Genomic DNA, 16550 nt, shown 5'->3' with positions numbered 1-16550 from the left:
GCAACGCTGTAAACGGCCAGGCACTCATTTTACACCTGAGTACGGTGAGAGAATGTGAGAGTAAAGAGCCCTCTCCAAGGATTGGACTCAACAATGCGCCTAGCAAGTCTCGAACCCAGAACCTTCCGATCCAAAAGCGAGTGTCATACCACAAGACAACGACATCGCCGCACACATTGGGGAGCAGGCACTGGTGTGAGATAAATATCGGATATATGAAAAGGTGTGGATTTTTGGTGATTTTAAAAATTGTAATTTCTACATTCCAGTGCGCCCGGCATCGATGTCAGAGCTTTTGTTTGTGAGACCAGGGCTTTATCCGCTGAATATCAGGACACGACGGGGAAATTATTGAGAATATTCCCTGATTAAAACCAAGTTTATTATTGGTTGAGTGTCAACCAGTTAACTGCCCCTACTTTCGAAATACACGTATTTCAAAATTTGGCCAGAAAACTCGTCCTTTAAATATCGATTGATTTAAATAACCTTTATCTTGGCAAAAACTCTCAAACCCGAGAAGTCCTTGATGACATTGCAAGTTCCCGGTTGACATAAGCAAGGGGAAAGAACTCGTAGTAGAGAAGAAATATTTTTGTATTATCATCAGTTATCTTCCGTTGACCGTGTATGATCCAGAGTACGGCAATGAACTGGAAGGTAACTTATGACTCTTTTGTATTTAGTCGAGCAGCATCTTTTTCAAGTGAATTTCAACAATGATTGCCTTTTATTTAGTTTTATATTAATTGCCTTTGTGTATATTCTGGATCAAATCTTCAATCTATCGAAGCGGTAGCAAGCAATCGTTAATCCCTGTTCTTCTTTTGACCCTACAAAGTAGGGATACATTTCAGTTATATCTGTTAGGAATAGGTAACTATCGACGTATTCATGTATGCAGGTCTGACATTCAGACACAATTATGGGCCTAGTTTAACATTGTGATTTCCAATACAACAATGAGCCCATTAATAATCTGGTTTATCAGACCTGGAAGTAAGTGCACGTCGGTACCTCCCATCGAGTCTCACTGTCAGTTCAAGATGGTACCTACCAATGTTTTTTTCTTTCTCAATCCTTTTTTATTCCTCTTTTTTCAGATACTTCTTTATAGGTATGTAAATACCCCCACCATCTCAATCGCGCCTACTTTATTTTGTTGCTGTTTGTTTTTATTTATTTTTGTTTTTATTTTTTTGCTTTTTTGTTGTTGTTGTTGTTGTTGTTGTTGTTGTTGTTTACCGTGTTGGCACTGCTTGGTTCTGTCAAGTGTGGGGATATAGATAATATTTCTTTGGTAGGCTAATATTTGACGAAATAAAACTTTACCGAAGAAGCTGCGCACAATGTTTTGTTTCCGTTTTTCCTCACGCAACGGGCTTGTCTCTCCTCAACTCTGCTGACTGGCAGACGATCCACGTAACAGGTGGTTAACTTTATTTTCCTAATTTTCCAAATACATGTATGTATTTCAGTCTAATATTTTTTGCATATCATTTAATAATTTTTTTTTCTCTTGTTTGTTTAATCGAAAATAGTTTATCATATTATTTTTTGTTGCAGGTGTGCAAAACACGCAGTGCATTTAAAAGTAAAAGCCTCCTGCTGGGTGCAGCGGATTCTGTAACTTATCCTGGTCTGCGATTATCAAGATTAACTTTTTACATCGAAAATTTTGTACTTACAATTCAGTTTACAGAAGGAGAAATGTGCCACTAAATTTTTTACAGAGCAAATTGCCTCATTGTAACAAAGAAATGATTGATCCAAATCCTGCATCCTCGTCGGTCCTGCTACTTGCTAGACTTCTACTGTAATTGTAGACGTCTAAGTCTAAGTCTGAGTGTTGTTTGTTGAATCTGAACTGAGACTGAACTGCAATCAAGGCGAAAATTTCTGAGCGATACCTAGCACAAACTAACAGGTAACACCAGAAATCACTCTTTAGATTTAGAGAGCCGTCCAAGTCTAAGCCTAAATGGCATTCTTAAGTCTTTTTAGATAATCTAGAGATCTAGTAATGCCTGCCCTTTTTTCCCCTTCTTTCTACAGAATTGCGAATGAAAAATGTCCCACCACCCATTTTTTTCTTTCATCTTTTCTCTCTCTTTTATTTGCTTTTTATAAAGTATTGCAAATTGTAATATTCATCAGTGTGAAACTCAAATACTCCATCAACTTGGCACGTCGAGTTTGTGCCAGGGCTGTTTGCTTCGTGCTGTATTATAAAAGAGGGAAGAGAATTAGACCAAAAAACCAAAGTCCTTAGTGAGCTAGGGTGAGTTGACTTGCTCAAGGCCACACGAGGAGGGTAGTCGAACCGCTAAGCCACGCTGCCCCCTGCATACATTGCATTGATTTCCTTTCAGGCCACAGGTGTAGAGTTTGTGATTGGACACCAAGACAAGGTACAAGGCAATGTACACTTCCTCCAACACATCCACCAGCACCATGCTGACCAGGACGGCCAGATCAGCTCGGCAGAGTGGTTTGAAAAAACCCAGGCCGTTGCGTTCCATGTCTCTTCAGGAACAACCAACAGGTATACACACAGACATTTTCTTGTCTCTTTTCCCTTTGACAAGCCTTGATATCTCACCATGGCTAGATGTATTTTTTTTTTTAAAGACAACCCTCATGACAGTCACTTTGTCATCATCACTTAAATTTACATTTCAATTGAGCTTTGATACAGTGCAATTTTCACTAAACATGCTCAAAGCGCTTTACAAGGTAGGGGTCCCTGGCCAACAGCAACATTTAACATGTATAACGACTGTTAGGCAATATTACAATTTTTTTTTTTCGACAGAGACAACGCTTTTAACAGCCTTCTCCAAGGACTCAACTATGTGCTGACTTAAAACATTCATATCTTGACTAAAATGCTCATTGTTTTGTTTTCAGAGAATCATACACGATATTGTTAACAAAATTGTCAAGCCAATTTGATTCCATGTCACTAAACGGATTGATATTTTTAAAAAAAAGTTTTCTTATCTTAGTAAATAGAAGCAAATTCCATTGTTAGCATTTATTCTATACTAGTATGAAAATGTTGATGTGGGTGATAGTAAATAGAAGTAAATTCCATTGTTGATGTTTATTCAATACTGGTATGAAAATGTTGATGTAGGTGATAGTAAATAGAAGCAAATTCCATTGTTGATGTTTATTCTATACTGGTATGAAAATGTTGATGTAGGTCAATCAAGGTTGCCAATTTCCAAAATTTGGCATGTTATAAACTGCTAAACATAAAGATAAGTAACTTCATAAAGTTTTTTTATTGCTGGAGTTCAGGGCTCAGAAAGCGGTCCATCAATGTGTTTTGTGTGAAAGTTCAGTAAATTTTGTCCTCCTGAATTGGCAATCCTGCGTGAATGGTTAGTCAGGCCTGTAATTCTTCCGTCTATTGTACGATTTTGCTCTATAAGTGCTAAAAAAATTTAAAAAGAAGATAATAGTAAAAATAAAATTCATAACGTCAAAGAACAGAACCAATAAAAAAGAAAATAAAAGACTTTTATTCCGTTCCTCGAAAAATTTATATTTTATTCTGTTTCAAATGCCGACTTAAAAAAAAAACAAAACAAAAAAAAACTTTTTATTTGTCGCATCAAAGACAAAACAAAACAAAATCTATGATATTATCATGCCACCTACATCCTAGCATGATGTATCACTGCTGGTAGCACAGCATGGAAGAGAGTCCGAAGCGTGCGGTTGTCTTCCCAACACTAGTCAGAAATAACGACACACAGAAGGTCGAAGACCGGAGGTTCTCTTATTGCTAACGACACCATGCATATCTCCGTTCTCATACGTCCTCTATATTTACTGTTTGTCCTGATGTGGAACGGAAAAAAATATGCGTTAATTATTTTCTTCGAAATATATTCTTCTTGAAACTCTCGCACCAACTTTTCTCTTCTTTTCTGTTCTTTCTTCTTCTACTTCTTCTTCTTCTTCTTCTTCTTCTTTCATTTTCTTCTTCTTCTTCTTCTTCTTCTTCTTCTTCTTCTTCCTTCTTCTTCTCTTCTTCTTCTTCTTCTTCTTCTTCTTCTTCTTCTTCTTCTTCTTCTTCTTCTTCTTCTTCTTCTTCTTCTTCTTCTTCTTCTTCTTCTTCTTCTTCTTCTTCTTCTTCTTCTTCTTCTTCTTCTTCTTCTTCTTCTTCTTCTTCTTCTTCTTCTTCTTCTTCTTCTTCTTCTTCTTCTTCTTCTTCTTCTTCTTTTCTTCTTCTTCTCTTCTTCTTCTTCTTCTTCTTCTTCTTCTTCTTCTTCTTCTTCTTTCTTCTTCTTCTCTTCTTCTTCTTCTTCTTCTTCTTCTTCTTCTTCTTCTTCTTTCTTCTTCTTCTTCTTCTTCTTTCTTCTTCTTCTTCTTCTTCTTCTTCTTCTTCTTCTTCTTTCTTCTTCTTCTTCTTCTTCTTCTTCTTCTTCTTCTTCTTCTCTTCTTCTTCTTCTTCTTCTTCTTCTTCTTTCTTCTTCTTCTTCTCTTCTTCTTCTTCTTCTTCTTCTTCTTCTTCTTCTTCTTCTTCTTCTTCTTCTTCTTCTTCTTTTCTTCTTCTTCTTCTTCTTCTTCTTCTTCTTCTTCTTCTTCTTCTTCTTCTTCTTCTTTCTTCTTCTTCTTCTTCTTCTTCTTCTTCTCTTCTTTCTTCTTCTCTCTTCTTCTTCTTCTTCTTCTTCTTCTTCTTTTCTTTCTTCTTCTTCTTTTCTTCTTCTTCTTCTCTTCTTCTATAGAATTAATCCAAATAAACGAAAGAATCAGCGTAAACATTTAACACAAACAGGAGCGAAGATACACATCCTTCAAAAGGGTAGGAATTGTTCTCTTCTTTTCATTTTACAACCAACTCAGACCTGGGCCCTCAAATAATTGGGATTTTTTTTTTTTTTTGTACCATAAAATAAGAACCGCGTTATAAATTAGTAGGGGAAAGTGACATAGTTTGACTAGTCAATTGACGTGTCATGTCTGTGTTGTGTCCATATTTTTGTCCTGTTGTGTCTATTCTCGCGTGTTCAAAAAGTTCCGACAATTTTTTCACCAACCATTTACAGGCCCGGGTAGTACATTGGATTAAACTTTGTGAAGGAAATGTTCTATACAAATGTTGTTTTACTACTACTATTATTGTTGTTGTTTTTGTCATTATTATTATAAATTGATTCATAAATGTATTTTTATTGAATTTTAATAGTAATACAGTTAAGACATTGAAATATAATAACAATATTACTTTTTTATTCATTCCAATAAAGGAAATTTGTGTATGTGTGTGTTAGGTAAAAAAGAAGAATGTCGCATATGTTCATCACCACCATAATCTGTGTATCTTGGTACTTGAACAGGAGAAGTGGAGAAGTCAGTTTTGTATATAAGGATTTTTAACGTTTTATCCTCTTCGTCTACAGACAATGAAATCAAGAAGATAACTCCAGACCGACAGTTGAGTACTCCAGTCACTACAGATGTGAGTAATCCAGGTGTTATGGGTGGGTGCTGCATCATAAAAAAGTTTTAAAAACCTATTTGTACATCTTACTTAGGTCTTCTTTACTGCAGTGACACCCTTAATTCATTCCCTCATCGCTGGTTTGTCGCATTTCATGCTTGAAATTTTCAGCTTAGCTTGTCAAAATTTGAGATGTGTTGCTGGAATGGATAATTTAGATGGCAATCAATAAAAATAATAATATTATTGTAATTTATTTGTGAGGCTGGCTGAGAAAACATGGGAAGATGCGGTAAGCTTCTATTTGAGATATGAGCCAAAATCGAAGATAAACTCTTTCCCATAGCAACAAATTTTATTCAGAACAAAAATCATACCTTTGGATTAATAGACATAGAATGAAAATTTAAAGTGGTAAATGATCAGAAAGATGCGGTCTACACCACTGCATATATAACTCAATTTATGACATTTGTGCATCTTTCTGGGTTTTCTCAGCCAGCCACACATTTATATTGTGCCTGTTCCATACACTATAGCTCTAGGCGCACAATGATATACAGGGCATGACTTTATAGCAAGAAAAGTTTTGTGACGACAGCTTTTCCTTTTGTTTTATTCAGATGGGGGGAAAAAATTATAATTTCTTTAGGAGCTAAAAATTAAAATGTTGTGATCATGTCTTGGGTCGGATTAATCTTGCATTCAGTTTTTGTTGACTTGTTTGCCCTGATTTAATGCTGTTTTGAGAAATAAAATATGAAGTGAGTGGAGAATTGCCAGATAAGATCATTTGCAGTGATGGGGTTATTGAAGTCATGGCCTGATTTCTACGGCATATCACTCTCACCGTGGACGGGATACTCCACAGTCTTGGACATCCACTACTCGACTCCTCATTATAGCAAAAGTTTTTATTCTCTGTTGTCTTCTGGCTCTTCTCTTGTTGTCCTTCGTAGCCATGAGGCCCATGGAGTGGGGGTTTATCCTAGTTTCTATAATGTGAAACAGAAAATAGCAATTGCTTGCTACCCTTTGGATAGAACGACAGTCTATTGCGAAATACTTTCTGCCAAATCTAACAGACCCTGCTACCCCATCACTGCTGGGTATATAGGGGGGGGGGGGGGGGGGGGGGGGCTGAGAATGAATTTCGACCACACCCGGGATTGATCTCTGTCCCTTTGCTTGTGAAACGAGTACTCTACCAACTGAGTTATTAGATTTAAAAATAAAATATAATTGTTTTAATTTACATACATATCTCTTTTAAATTCAGGACATGCTGATCAACAACGACTTCCCTGTTTGTGAAGGCATCACGGCAATGAGTGCCCTCATTGCCTCTCAGGCTGGAGCAGATACCACCGAAAATCCCACCGACGTTACTGTGAAAAAGGAATCGTCTCCATCACAGGACAGACAGATGATATCCTTTGACCGGCAGGATTCTAACTCATCCTACAATTCGTGTTTGGACTCGGAATCTGGTAGCAGCTTCCACAGTATGTCCAGACAGAACTCCATTCCAACAGAGAACACTTTGACATCCTGTCATCCCAGACAGCAACGCCAATCCACTCCCACGTCTTTCACTCCGTGCCAGTTTGATCAAATTTCTAAAGGAGTTGATGTCAATTCCAACAACATTGGCTTGATCGGGTCCTACCAAAACACCAGTTCCTTTTGTCTTTCAAGGTAAGGGATTACACACCTGCCGAATTTCAGACAGATTTCATGGCCAATTACGAAAATAGGAAATTGTATGGAAAATTACGAATTTTAACTCTCAGTAATACTTAATAATAATAATGATAATTATAAGAAGAACAACTACTACTACTAGTACTACTTTAATAATGGTACCATAATAATGATAATGATCATGATGATAAATAATAACAATAAATCATTTCTCCAGCGCATGCGCATGATGATGTAATGTTGAAGTGATCATCAATGTCAAATTGTGGTTGTTTTTATATGCTTTCAGAAATGACTAATTTCCTTGTCAAATTACAAAAAATTGACATAGAAATGACTAAATTTGAAGTTTTCAATTGGGCAGGTCTGGGATTAATTTTTGCCAACCTTTTTTTGCTTTAGATAGAATTTCATGATATTGGATTTAATATTTTACTATTAATACAAGTAATAATGACAATAATTAATATTGATAGTAATAATGATTATAATAATTAACTCTTTCAGCGCTGAGGTTATATCCTCATTTCCATCAAAGACTTGTTCTGCTCAAAATATCTATTTGTCTAAAACAACTTGGATTGTACTTCAATCAAACATTTTCTATTTTCAGGGAGGACGATGTCTTTGCAAACATCCCCTTGATAACACTCCTCACAGCACAGAAAGAAAAAATCATAGTCACTGGGAAAAGCATGCCCACCATTTTGGTACGGATCTTGGAGTTTCAGTTTCTCTTTTTCTTTTTTTTTTTTTGTTCTCTTTTTTAAAAAAAATCTTATTTCTAATTATCAACAATTTATTCCCTGTTTTATATAGTTCATCTGTACTTAAGTCCAAGCCCAGCCCTACCCATGTTTCCATCTTATAGACTTACCACAATCCCATTATGTGGTGGATATAATCGTGTGATCTAAACACCTATGACAAGTGTCATTGTAGAAGCTGCATTGTTGTTGGGTTTTTTTGGTCATTTTTCTCAAAATCATCTCTCTCCTACTTAGACAGAGTCAAACCCCTCAATTTATTTTTAACCATAGTCTGATATATTTTTTTTTCACCTCATGGGTGTGGATTTTTGTGACATTGTAGTGGGTTTATAAGGCATATTTTGGTTATAAGGCAGATTTTATTTTTTCCCTCTCAATTATCACCCAATGTGCTGTAATACCTGTAATTTGCTTTGTGCCTGTGTGGCCTTGAACAAGTCACCTCGCCCTAGCTCACTTTAGGGTTTTTTTTGGTTGAGAAAGACCCTAAAGAGAAGTTTCCTTAAAAACAAAAAATAAAATCAAAGTATTGGACTTCTGCAAACCTAACCACTGTTGTGAAAAATTCTTACAAAATTTCGCCCCAATTTCAGGAGCCCATGAGCATCTCTAAGTCATAACAACTTATTGAATATGAAAATTAATGCCAGAATTCATAATTGTAAGGATTTTGAAGTGCTATTTCATCCTTGCGAGGGTAAATTATTGATTTTTAAAGTTAACTATAGTGACAACAAAATTCATCTCCCAAAAATTACGAATTTTAAAAATTTCAAGTAGGCGGGGCTGCTTCTGACTTTATTTTTCATATTTTTTTTTCATTGTATAATCATGTGATTGAATGGAACAAACCTATCTGTTCCTGATCTCCCATCGTGGGCAGGGTGGCACTTACTGTGTCTTCTATCCCCTTATATCTGTTTTACAACTTGCTTTCTTTCTTTGTCTTGGAATGTGATTGCTTGGTTTTGTCCTGGCCCTGGCTGGGAGGTAAACAGTCAAATGCATAGTTACTGTTTTGGGAGGTAATAATTTTTTCCTTGTAACATCTCTCTGTTATGTATTATTATATTTGTTATTTTGAATGTATAATGTAAGCATTTGAGTGTATTCCTTTTTGTTGGATCTTGTGCTTGTGTACGGATGAGACTTATAGGTGATCTCAAACTTAGTACATTGGTTGTATGCTCTTGGAATCTACATCTGATCCCTATGTGTTCTCAGTTCCCCTTTGTCTTACTTTTTTTTTGGGTGCTTTAATCAGGGCTGAGAATCTTCCGCCTAAAGGCGGATATCCGCCTAAACAGTGTTTTATCTCCGCACATCACTGTCACAATTCCGCCTTTTAAAAAAACTCACCGCAATCACTATATCATCATCTCTATCACCATTACTACTACAACCACCACCACATCATCATCTCTACCACCACCACCATCACTACTATAGACCTGTAAATGAGCTTTATAAAAATTGACTGAGACTGAGACTCCCAAGACTGAGACTGAAACTGAACCTCACTGAAACTCTTCGTTTCGTATCAGAAAAATCCAAAGAATCGAGATGAATAGTAAACAGCAAGGTCACTTGAGCAAAACAATGGCAGAAAACTGATATACGTGGGAATTAATTAGGCTACTTACAATTGTTTCTCATAATTAGGTACCCACATCAGTGGGTCAACCAGTTTGTTTACAACGTGAGGCAATCGAGATGTGCTTGTAGCAATTATATAACTTTCGATTTGAAGATGTCTTCATAACGCACTTCCGGCATTCGCATTAAACTTTTTTAATGGGAGCGTTCACATATTACGTCATCAGCTAGGGGGGGAGGGGGGTCTACCAAATGTTGACATGGGGGAGGGGGGGGGGGTCAGACCCAAGATGATGTCATCAAAACAGGCAAATCGACGTCATCAGCAAAGTTAATGGACAAATCAAACCCCTAGTATTTGTTTCAGTGGATGGTGGTCCAGATGAGGCTCCAAAAAAACGGACAGACACTCGCTGCTTGGGAGAGACATTTCAAGGCGCTGGATATTGATGCTGTATTTGTCTTTACACACGCTTCAGGTTTCAGTGCTTATAATGAGGTGGAAAGAAGAATGGCACCGCTTTCAAAGGATGCAGCATCTGTCATCTTACCATTTGATATTCATGGATGTCATCTTGATGGAAGCAACAAGACTGTTGATGTTGATCTGGAAAAAAGGAACTTTGAAGCTACTGGAAAAATATTAGCCAATATTTGGTCCGAGTGGATAATAGATGGATACCCAGTAGTTGGAAAATTCATCCCTCCACCTGAAAATCCAAGACCCAAACTTCAATTTCAAGAAACAGATGATTGGAAGATAAAACACATTCGTCAATCCCAATATCTGCTGCAAATAGTGAAATGCAGTGACAACTCATGCTGCAAACCTTGGCGTACTAACTATTCATCTTTTTTTCCAGAGCGTTTTCTGCCACCACCTGTACCACTTGCTTCATGTGATGATGGTTTGGAGATAGGCAATAATGGAAGATTTGGAAGCCTATTTCAAAGTTTGTTCCTTTCAAAACAGCTAAAGATAAATTGCTATGATGAGTATTGCCCATCTCTCAAGAAACAAGATGGGAAAGGGGTATCACTTCTCAAAAGGCGAATTTGCCCTAAAAGTTCATTGTATCACTCCTCGATCACAGCAATGAAAGACCATTCACGAAAATGCGGCATACAAGAAGAACAGCAAATGGGAGAAAGTGATGACGATGAAGATGAAATTGATGATACTATTTATAGTACATTGCCAGAGGTCCAAGGCAGGAACATTTTTGAATCAATTAATTTTATGTTTGGAAATTGAAACAGAAATTCATTCCACTAAAAGACTAATATGCTATAAAATAATTTGCCTCCTATACTATTTTAAATTACACTTTCTGAAATTTTTTTTATAGCACCTGCACCAAGTAGCCTAATTTAAATAATGTTTGTTAGATTTTATCTTTGCAAATTTAAATTTTATGTCCCCATTGTATCGTAAAACATAAATTATCAACAGTTTCTGAAATTAATAAAATGTCTGAATGTGTTTTATCAAACGTTGATAATCAATGTTTATGGTTTGAAAAATGAATAATAAATATTGTGAAATTAAAGTTATCTTTTAGTTTTTATTCAATTAGATGACGTCATCATCTGTTGGGGGAGGGGGGGGTCAGGTCATGATGACAAGTGATGACGGGGGAGGGGGGGGGGGGTCTAAAAAGGGCAAATTTTTGATGACGTAATATGTGAACGCTCCCAATACTTTTATGTTCCACCAAGTAAATGTGGTCAATTTTGGCTTAGACGAAACAGTGAAATTTATCGCTCAGCGGCTCAGTTAAAATTGGCTACCATTGGGATCATGAAAGGTTTGGAAAGTGAAAAGATAATTTCACCAAGGCTGAGTGAAAATACACTGGGGTGTGTTCAGACACGGCAATTCTAAGAAGCGTCGCTTAGCCGTGGCAATATATCCATCGTAAATATAAACGGCCCTTGAGCTATGCGTAGCGCTGTGGAACATTCCTAATTACTTCACGGTCATTCAACTACGATTCATGAATTCTTTCTTTCTTCTTCATTTCTTTCTTTCCTTTTTAAAAATATTTGAATTTGACGAATTGACTAATTTCAGTTAATTGACTGAGAATTTACAGGTCTATCTACAACTACCACCACATCATCATTCCTATCACCATTAATACTACAACCACCCACATCATCATCCCTACCACCACCACCATCCCTACGACAACTACCACCACATCATCATCCCAACCACCACCACCACTACTACAACAACCACCACCACATCATCATCCCTACCACCACTACCACTACCTACAACCACCACCACATCATCATCCCTACCATCACCACCACTACAGCTACAACCACTACTACTACAACTACCATCACATCATCATCCCTCAGTGATGATAATCTTCCGGAGAATTCCGCGATGTTAGGATTTTTCTGAAATTTTCAGCTGTTTTTGCCATGTTAAACATTTTCGGCTAAGAATATGTCTTGTGTCATTTTTTGACACCTCTGCTCAGCTACATGATTTTTGATGCCATTCCCATGGCCATGACATTAGTCTAGACACATTGGCACCAAATGTGAATAGTGGTACTAACCCATGACGGCCTTGGATGAAAAGATGATCAAAAGGGAAGGGGATGGAGCAAATGGGTGTCAATATTTTTTTTACCATTTAGCTTTGTAGTCCTTTTTTGTATGTTTGTTTGTTTGTTTGTTCTGAATTCAATTGAATTCATTACAACTTATCTCTAATTACCAATTAAAACAAAAATCAGACTGGTCTCTCTCTCTCTCTGTCTCTCTCTCTGTCTCTCTCTCTCTCTCTCTCTCTCTCTCTCTCTCTCTCTCTCTCTCTCTCTCTCTCTCTCTCTCTCTATCTATCTATCTTTCTTTCTTTTCCATATTTTATTTCTCAGCCAACCTTCTAACTTCACATTGTTATGTTTAATACATATCACTTTGTAATAGAGAGAAAATGTAACAGTAAGTTTGGCTGATCGATTTAGGTAATAATTTTTTAAAAGGCTTAATTTAAATTCGCTCATTTGATGGAATATGTTTTGCAATTGATTAAAGATTATTATTCATAAGCTGCATATAGGTACGGCAAACTGCCGCTAATGCGGGTGGTTGGATGGGAGCATCACCCTTGAATCATATACCTATGATGTTCGCATGGGTGTACGATCCGATAGTGATGTCGTTTCTTCTTCTCTTTACTAGCCTATCCTGCTTCTTTGGTTTGTGATTGTATTTTTGACAGGGGATATTTTTTTTCCTGTAAATCCTCTGCCTGTTTGTTCTTGGTTATTTATAATTTAGCTTATGATATCTTTAGGTTATGATTTTGATTTACATTTGTACTATTTTTGTTAGATTGCTTGTTTTTTTGTTTCAGCGGTCTCTCATATAACCTCAATTGTGTTGGAAGAGACCTAAAGCAACAAACAAAAAAAAAAAAACTGCCGCTAATGCGCTCTGGCGGACAATTTTCGATGTGTTTTACATAAATTTTACTTCGTTGTATTCCATTAAATATCAAAATGACAAGGATAAAATTTATATCAATCGAAAGCTTATTCAAATCCTTTAAAATGGTGTCTAAATGATTTATCTGCTTTTTTTGAAGATAATTTAAGTGGGTTTTGAAACAAGTCACTAATCGGCTCGCCCGCTGATGGAAAAAACGAACTTTTCGCGATCGGTCATCTTGAAGAGCTTGGCGAATTCGGGCCATGGGTGGTATCGGATCAGTAATTGGTTTAAAATGTGCACAAGATCTTGACGTTTCGATCGATACCAAATAACTGTTGGTTTATTTAGAGGAAGCGATTTTATTTTTAAAATTTCTCAAAAAAAGGAAGATTAAACTCATTTCCACAAATTTCAGCAGACTATTTTTACATTACTGGAAAGCTCATCCATTTTTCTCTTAAAATATGGAAATGCCGTACCGATATAAGTATCGCCCGCATTCGCCCAGCATTTAACTTTGGTAAATAAACACGAGTTGCACAGCCCAGTCAGTGAGAGAAAAATGGCGTGCCGACCAGAGGCTGCCTCGACGGACACATTTTTTGTCTCCCTTGGCGATTTATGGGAAATATGCATTTTTTTGCGTTTTCGTGGCGCTTAAAATGTAATTAAATAAAGAGCTAGAGTTCTGAAAAAAATTGGAGTTGTTTAATTTCTATGAGACTCTAAGCAGTTGAAATTTTGTCATTGTGATCCCGATACTTTTTTTTATACGAAGTCCCGAAGTTGGGTGCTGAAGCAGGGTGTCGCGACGACGAAATTGTCAAATTTTCAAATGACCATATCTTCCTTAAAAATTGAGATACATGTATGATATTGGTATCAAAATGCTCAGAATTGCAAACTCTTTTAAGCAAAAGTGACTAAATTGAGCATTGTTGGGTTTGAAAAATCAGTTTTCTGTACCTACTGCATAGCCACAAGGTTGCAGTAATACACACACACTAGCCGTGTTTGTAGTATAAAAAAATACCTCCTTTTGGCCAAAAGTTTATTATAATCTCTTGATATAGTGGGAAGCATTATACAGGGATGCCACTTTTCCGGTTTTAGCCGGAAATCCGGTTTTTTTTTACCACCAGCCGGTTTTAATCTGGAACCTCCGGTTTTTCTCCGTCGCCACTATTCAAAAAAAAAAAAAAAATAATTATTTTAAAAGAAGAAGAAAAAAATCGCGATCGAGATTTGAGCCGGAACTTTTTCGCCGGGTGGATAATTTGGGCTGTCACCGCCGGTCGAATATTTGGGCACCTAAATGGTAGTTTATCTGCGCCCATCCCCATCACAATTCCTCCTTTAAAAAAAAAAAAAATTGATAAATAAACAGTGATTTTGAGAAATTTTCCTCAAAACCACAAAATCACTATTATGTCTTATGTCATATTTTGACACCTGTGAAATCGTCTCGTGAAATTTAGTGACGGTCCCGTTTTTATGACGTCGGGCCAGACTATATGGCACCAGATGTCACAATTGACACAGACGACCAGTGGTGTTCTTTGATTAGCAAGTTGATGGTTGAAGGGGAAGGGGAGGGACACATCTCTCTCTCTCTCTCTCTCTCTCTCTCTCTCTCTCTCTCTCTCTCTCTCTCTCTCTCTCTCTCTCTCTCTCTTTTCCCTTTGCCTTTCTTTCCATTTCTCTTTTATTCTTTTTTTTTTATATAGAATTCCTAAGATCAATTCATAAATTATTCTGGTAGAGAAGTCTCTCCTCTCTCTCTCTCTCTCTCTCTCTCTCTCTCTCTCTCTCTCTCTCTCTCTCTCCTCCTCTCTCTCTCTCTCTCCCCCTCTCCCCCCCCTCCTCTCTCTCTCTCACTCTCCCCCCTCCTCTCTCTCTCTCTCTCTCTCTCTTCTCTCTCTCTCTCTCTCTCTCTCTCTCTCTCTCTCTCTCTCTCTCTCTCTCGCAACCATCCATTAAATCTTTACAAAAACTAAATTTATGTTTAATGATAAGAATGGATTTGTACTAGTAATAGTAATATATTACATAATACCAATACAAAACTATGTTCCTGTTATTTTTACACTTTGCTTGCGTTTGACCGATGGATGGAGACATTTTCCTCCTTTTTGACAAATTGCTATTATTATCACTGAAAAAAAAAACACTCACCAAAACCACTATATCATCTCTACCACCACTACTATTACAACCACCACCACATCATCATCCCTACCAACACTACTACTACAAATAACACCACATCATCCCTACCACCAATACTACTATAACTACCACCACATCGTCATTCCTATCACAACTATTACAACCACCACCACACAATTATCTCTAACAGACCACCACTACTACAACCACCACCACATCATCATCCCTACCACCACTCCTACTACAACCACCACCACACCATCATCCCTACCACCACTACTACTACAACTACAACCACATCATCAACCCTACTACCACTACTCCAACCACCACCACACCATCATCCCTAGCACCACTACTACTACATATAACACCACATCATCCCTACCACCACTTCTACTACAACTACCACTACATCATCATTCCTACCACAGCTACTACAACCATCACCACACAATTATCCATACGACCAGTACTACTATAATCACTACCACATCATCCCTACCACCACTACTACTACAACCACCACCACATCATCATCCCTACTACAACCACCAAATGTAATTACACTTTCAACTTTTGAAATTCTCAGAGTCGTGTCAGAAATTGCTGCGAGACAAACTTTGGATCGAATCTCAGTGAATTTGAGTGAAGTTTAAATTTATAGGTTATGGTTGCATGGGTGGGTCATGATCTTCACAATGAAAACTTTTCTCCTTTTATGTGACCAGTCATTCTCACCCCTGATAGCTATTGATATTAATTTGTCTATATTTTGTTTTCAGCACCTTATTTTATCAATTTGAAAACGGTTAACTCTGCTTTCTTTTGTGTGTTATTTGCTCTCAATTGCAATAATAAGTACTGAAACAATATTCCAAATTTGATATTTTTCAAATCCCTACAAAGCCCTTGACGTTGATTTGTATCTCGTCCGCCCAAGTTTTCAGGCTTTTTTTAATTTGCCTGGTGGCATCCCTGATTATAGGGCTCTAAAATGTTTAATTGGAAATGACAATTTTAAAAATTATATTTACAAAAAGTCAGTTTATATCTTGTGATCAGAATAGACGTGTTTTAGAAGTTAGTAATATATTACGTAATATTAAGTAACAATGAATAGCTATGTTATTTTTTGCATTAGATTTGGGCTTGACAGACGGGCCGATAGATTTTCCTCCTTTTTTACAAATTGTCATTATCATCACTGATCCCTACCACCACTACAACCATCACCACATCATCATTCCTACTACCAATACAACTACAACATTCATGCGGGTGGTTGGATGGGAGCATCACCCTTGAATCATATACCTATGGTGTTTGCATGGGTGTACGATCCGATAGTGATGTCGTTTCTTCTTTTCTTTACTAGCCTATCCTGCTTCTTT

At 37.0% G+C, this 16550-nt stretch overlaps 1 protein-coding gene across 3 annotated transcripts in view; it reads left to right on the top strand.

Moving 5' to 3' along the window:
• The first annotated feature begins 1363 nt into the window (after window positions 1-1363).
• LOC144976308 (uncharacterized) overlaps window positions 1364-16550 on the top strand; it is a 30977-nt gene continuing 15790 nt past the window's right edge. The window contains exons 1-6 of one of the 3 annotated variants that reach the window (XM_078920501.1): window positions 1380-1429; window positions 1567-1927; window positions 2373-2545; window positions 5418-5476; window positions 6738-7156; window positions 7776-7872. In XM_078920501.1, coding sequence (XP_078776627.1) covers window positions 2422-2545; window positions 5418-5476; window positions 6738-7156; window positions 7776-7872 — 699 coding nt within the window. In that variant the 5' untranslated portion in view covers window positions 1380-1429; window positions 1567-1927; window positions 2373-2421. Of the gene's footprint in view, window positions 1466-1566; window positions 1928-2372; window positions 2546-5417; window positions 5477-6737; window positions 7157-7775; window positions 7873-16550 lie in introns of all 3 variants that reach the window. The other 2 variants (XM_078920500.1, XM_078920502.1) reach the window with 2 other exon arrangements.

The sequence above is a fragment of the Berghia stephanieae genome, chromosome 7 (assembly GCF_034508935.2).
Source record: "Berghia stephanieae isolate SIO BIC M18660-M18661 chromosome 7, UCSD_Bste_1.3, whole genome shotgun sequence".
Classification (NCBI taxonomy): domain Eukaryota; kingdom Metazoa; phylum Mollusca; class Gastropoda; order Nudibranchia; family Aeolidiidae; genus Berghia; species Berghia stephanieae.
Note: the sequence above shows the minus strand (reverse complement) of the source record. Positions and strands in the feature narration are given on the sequence as shown.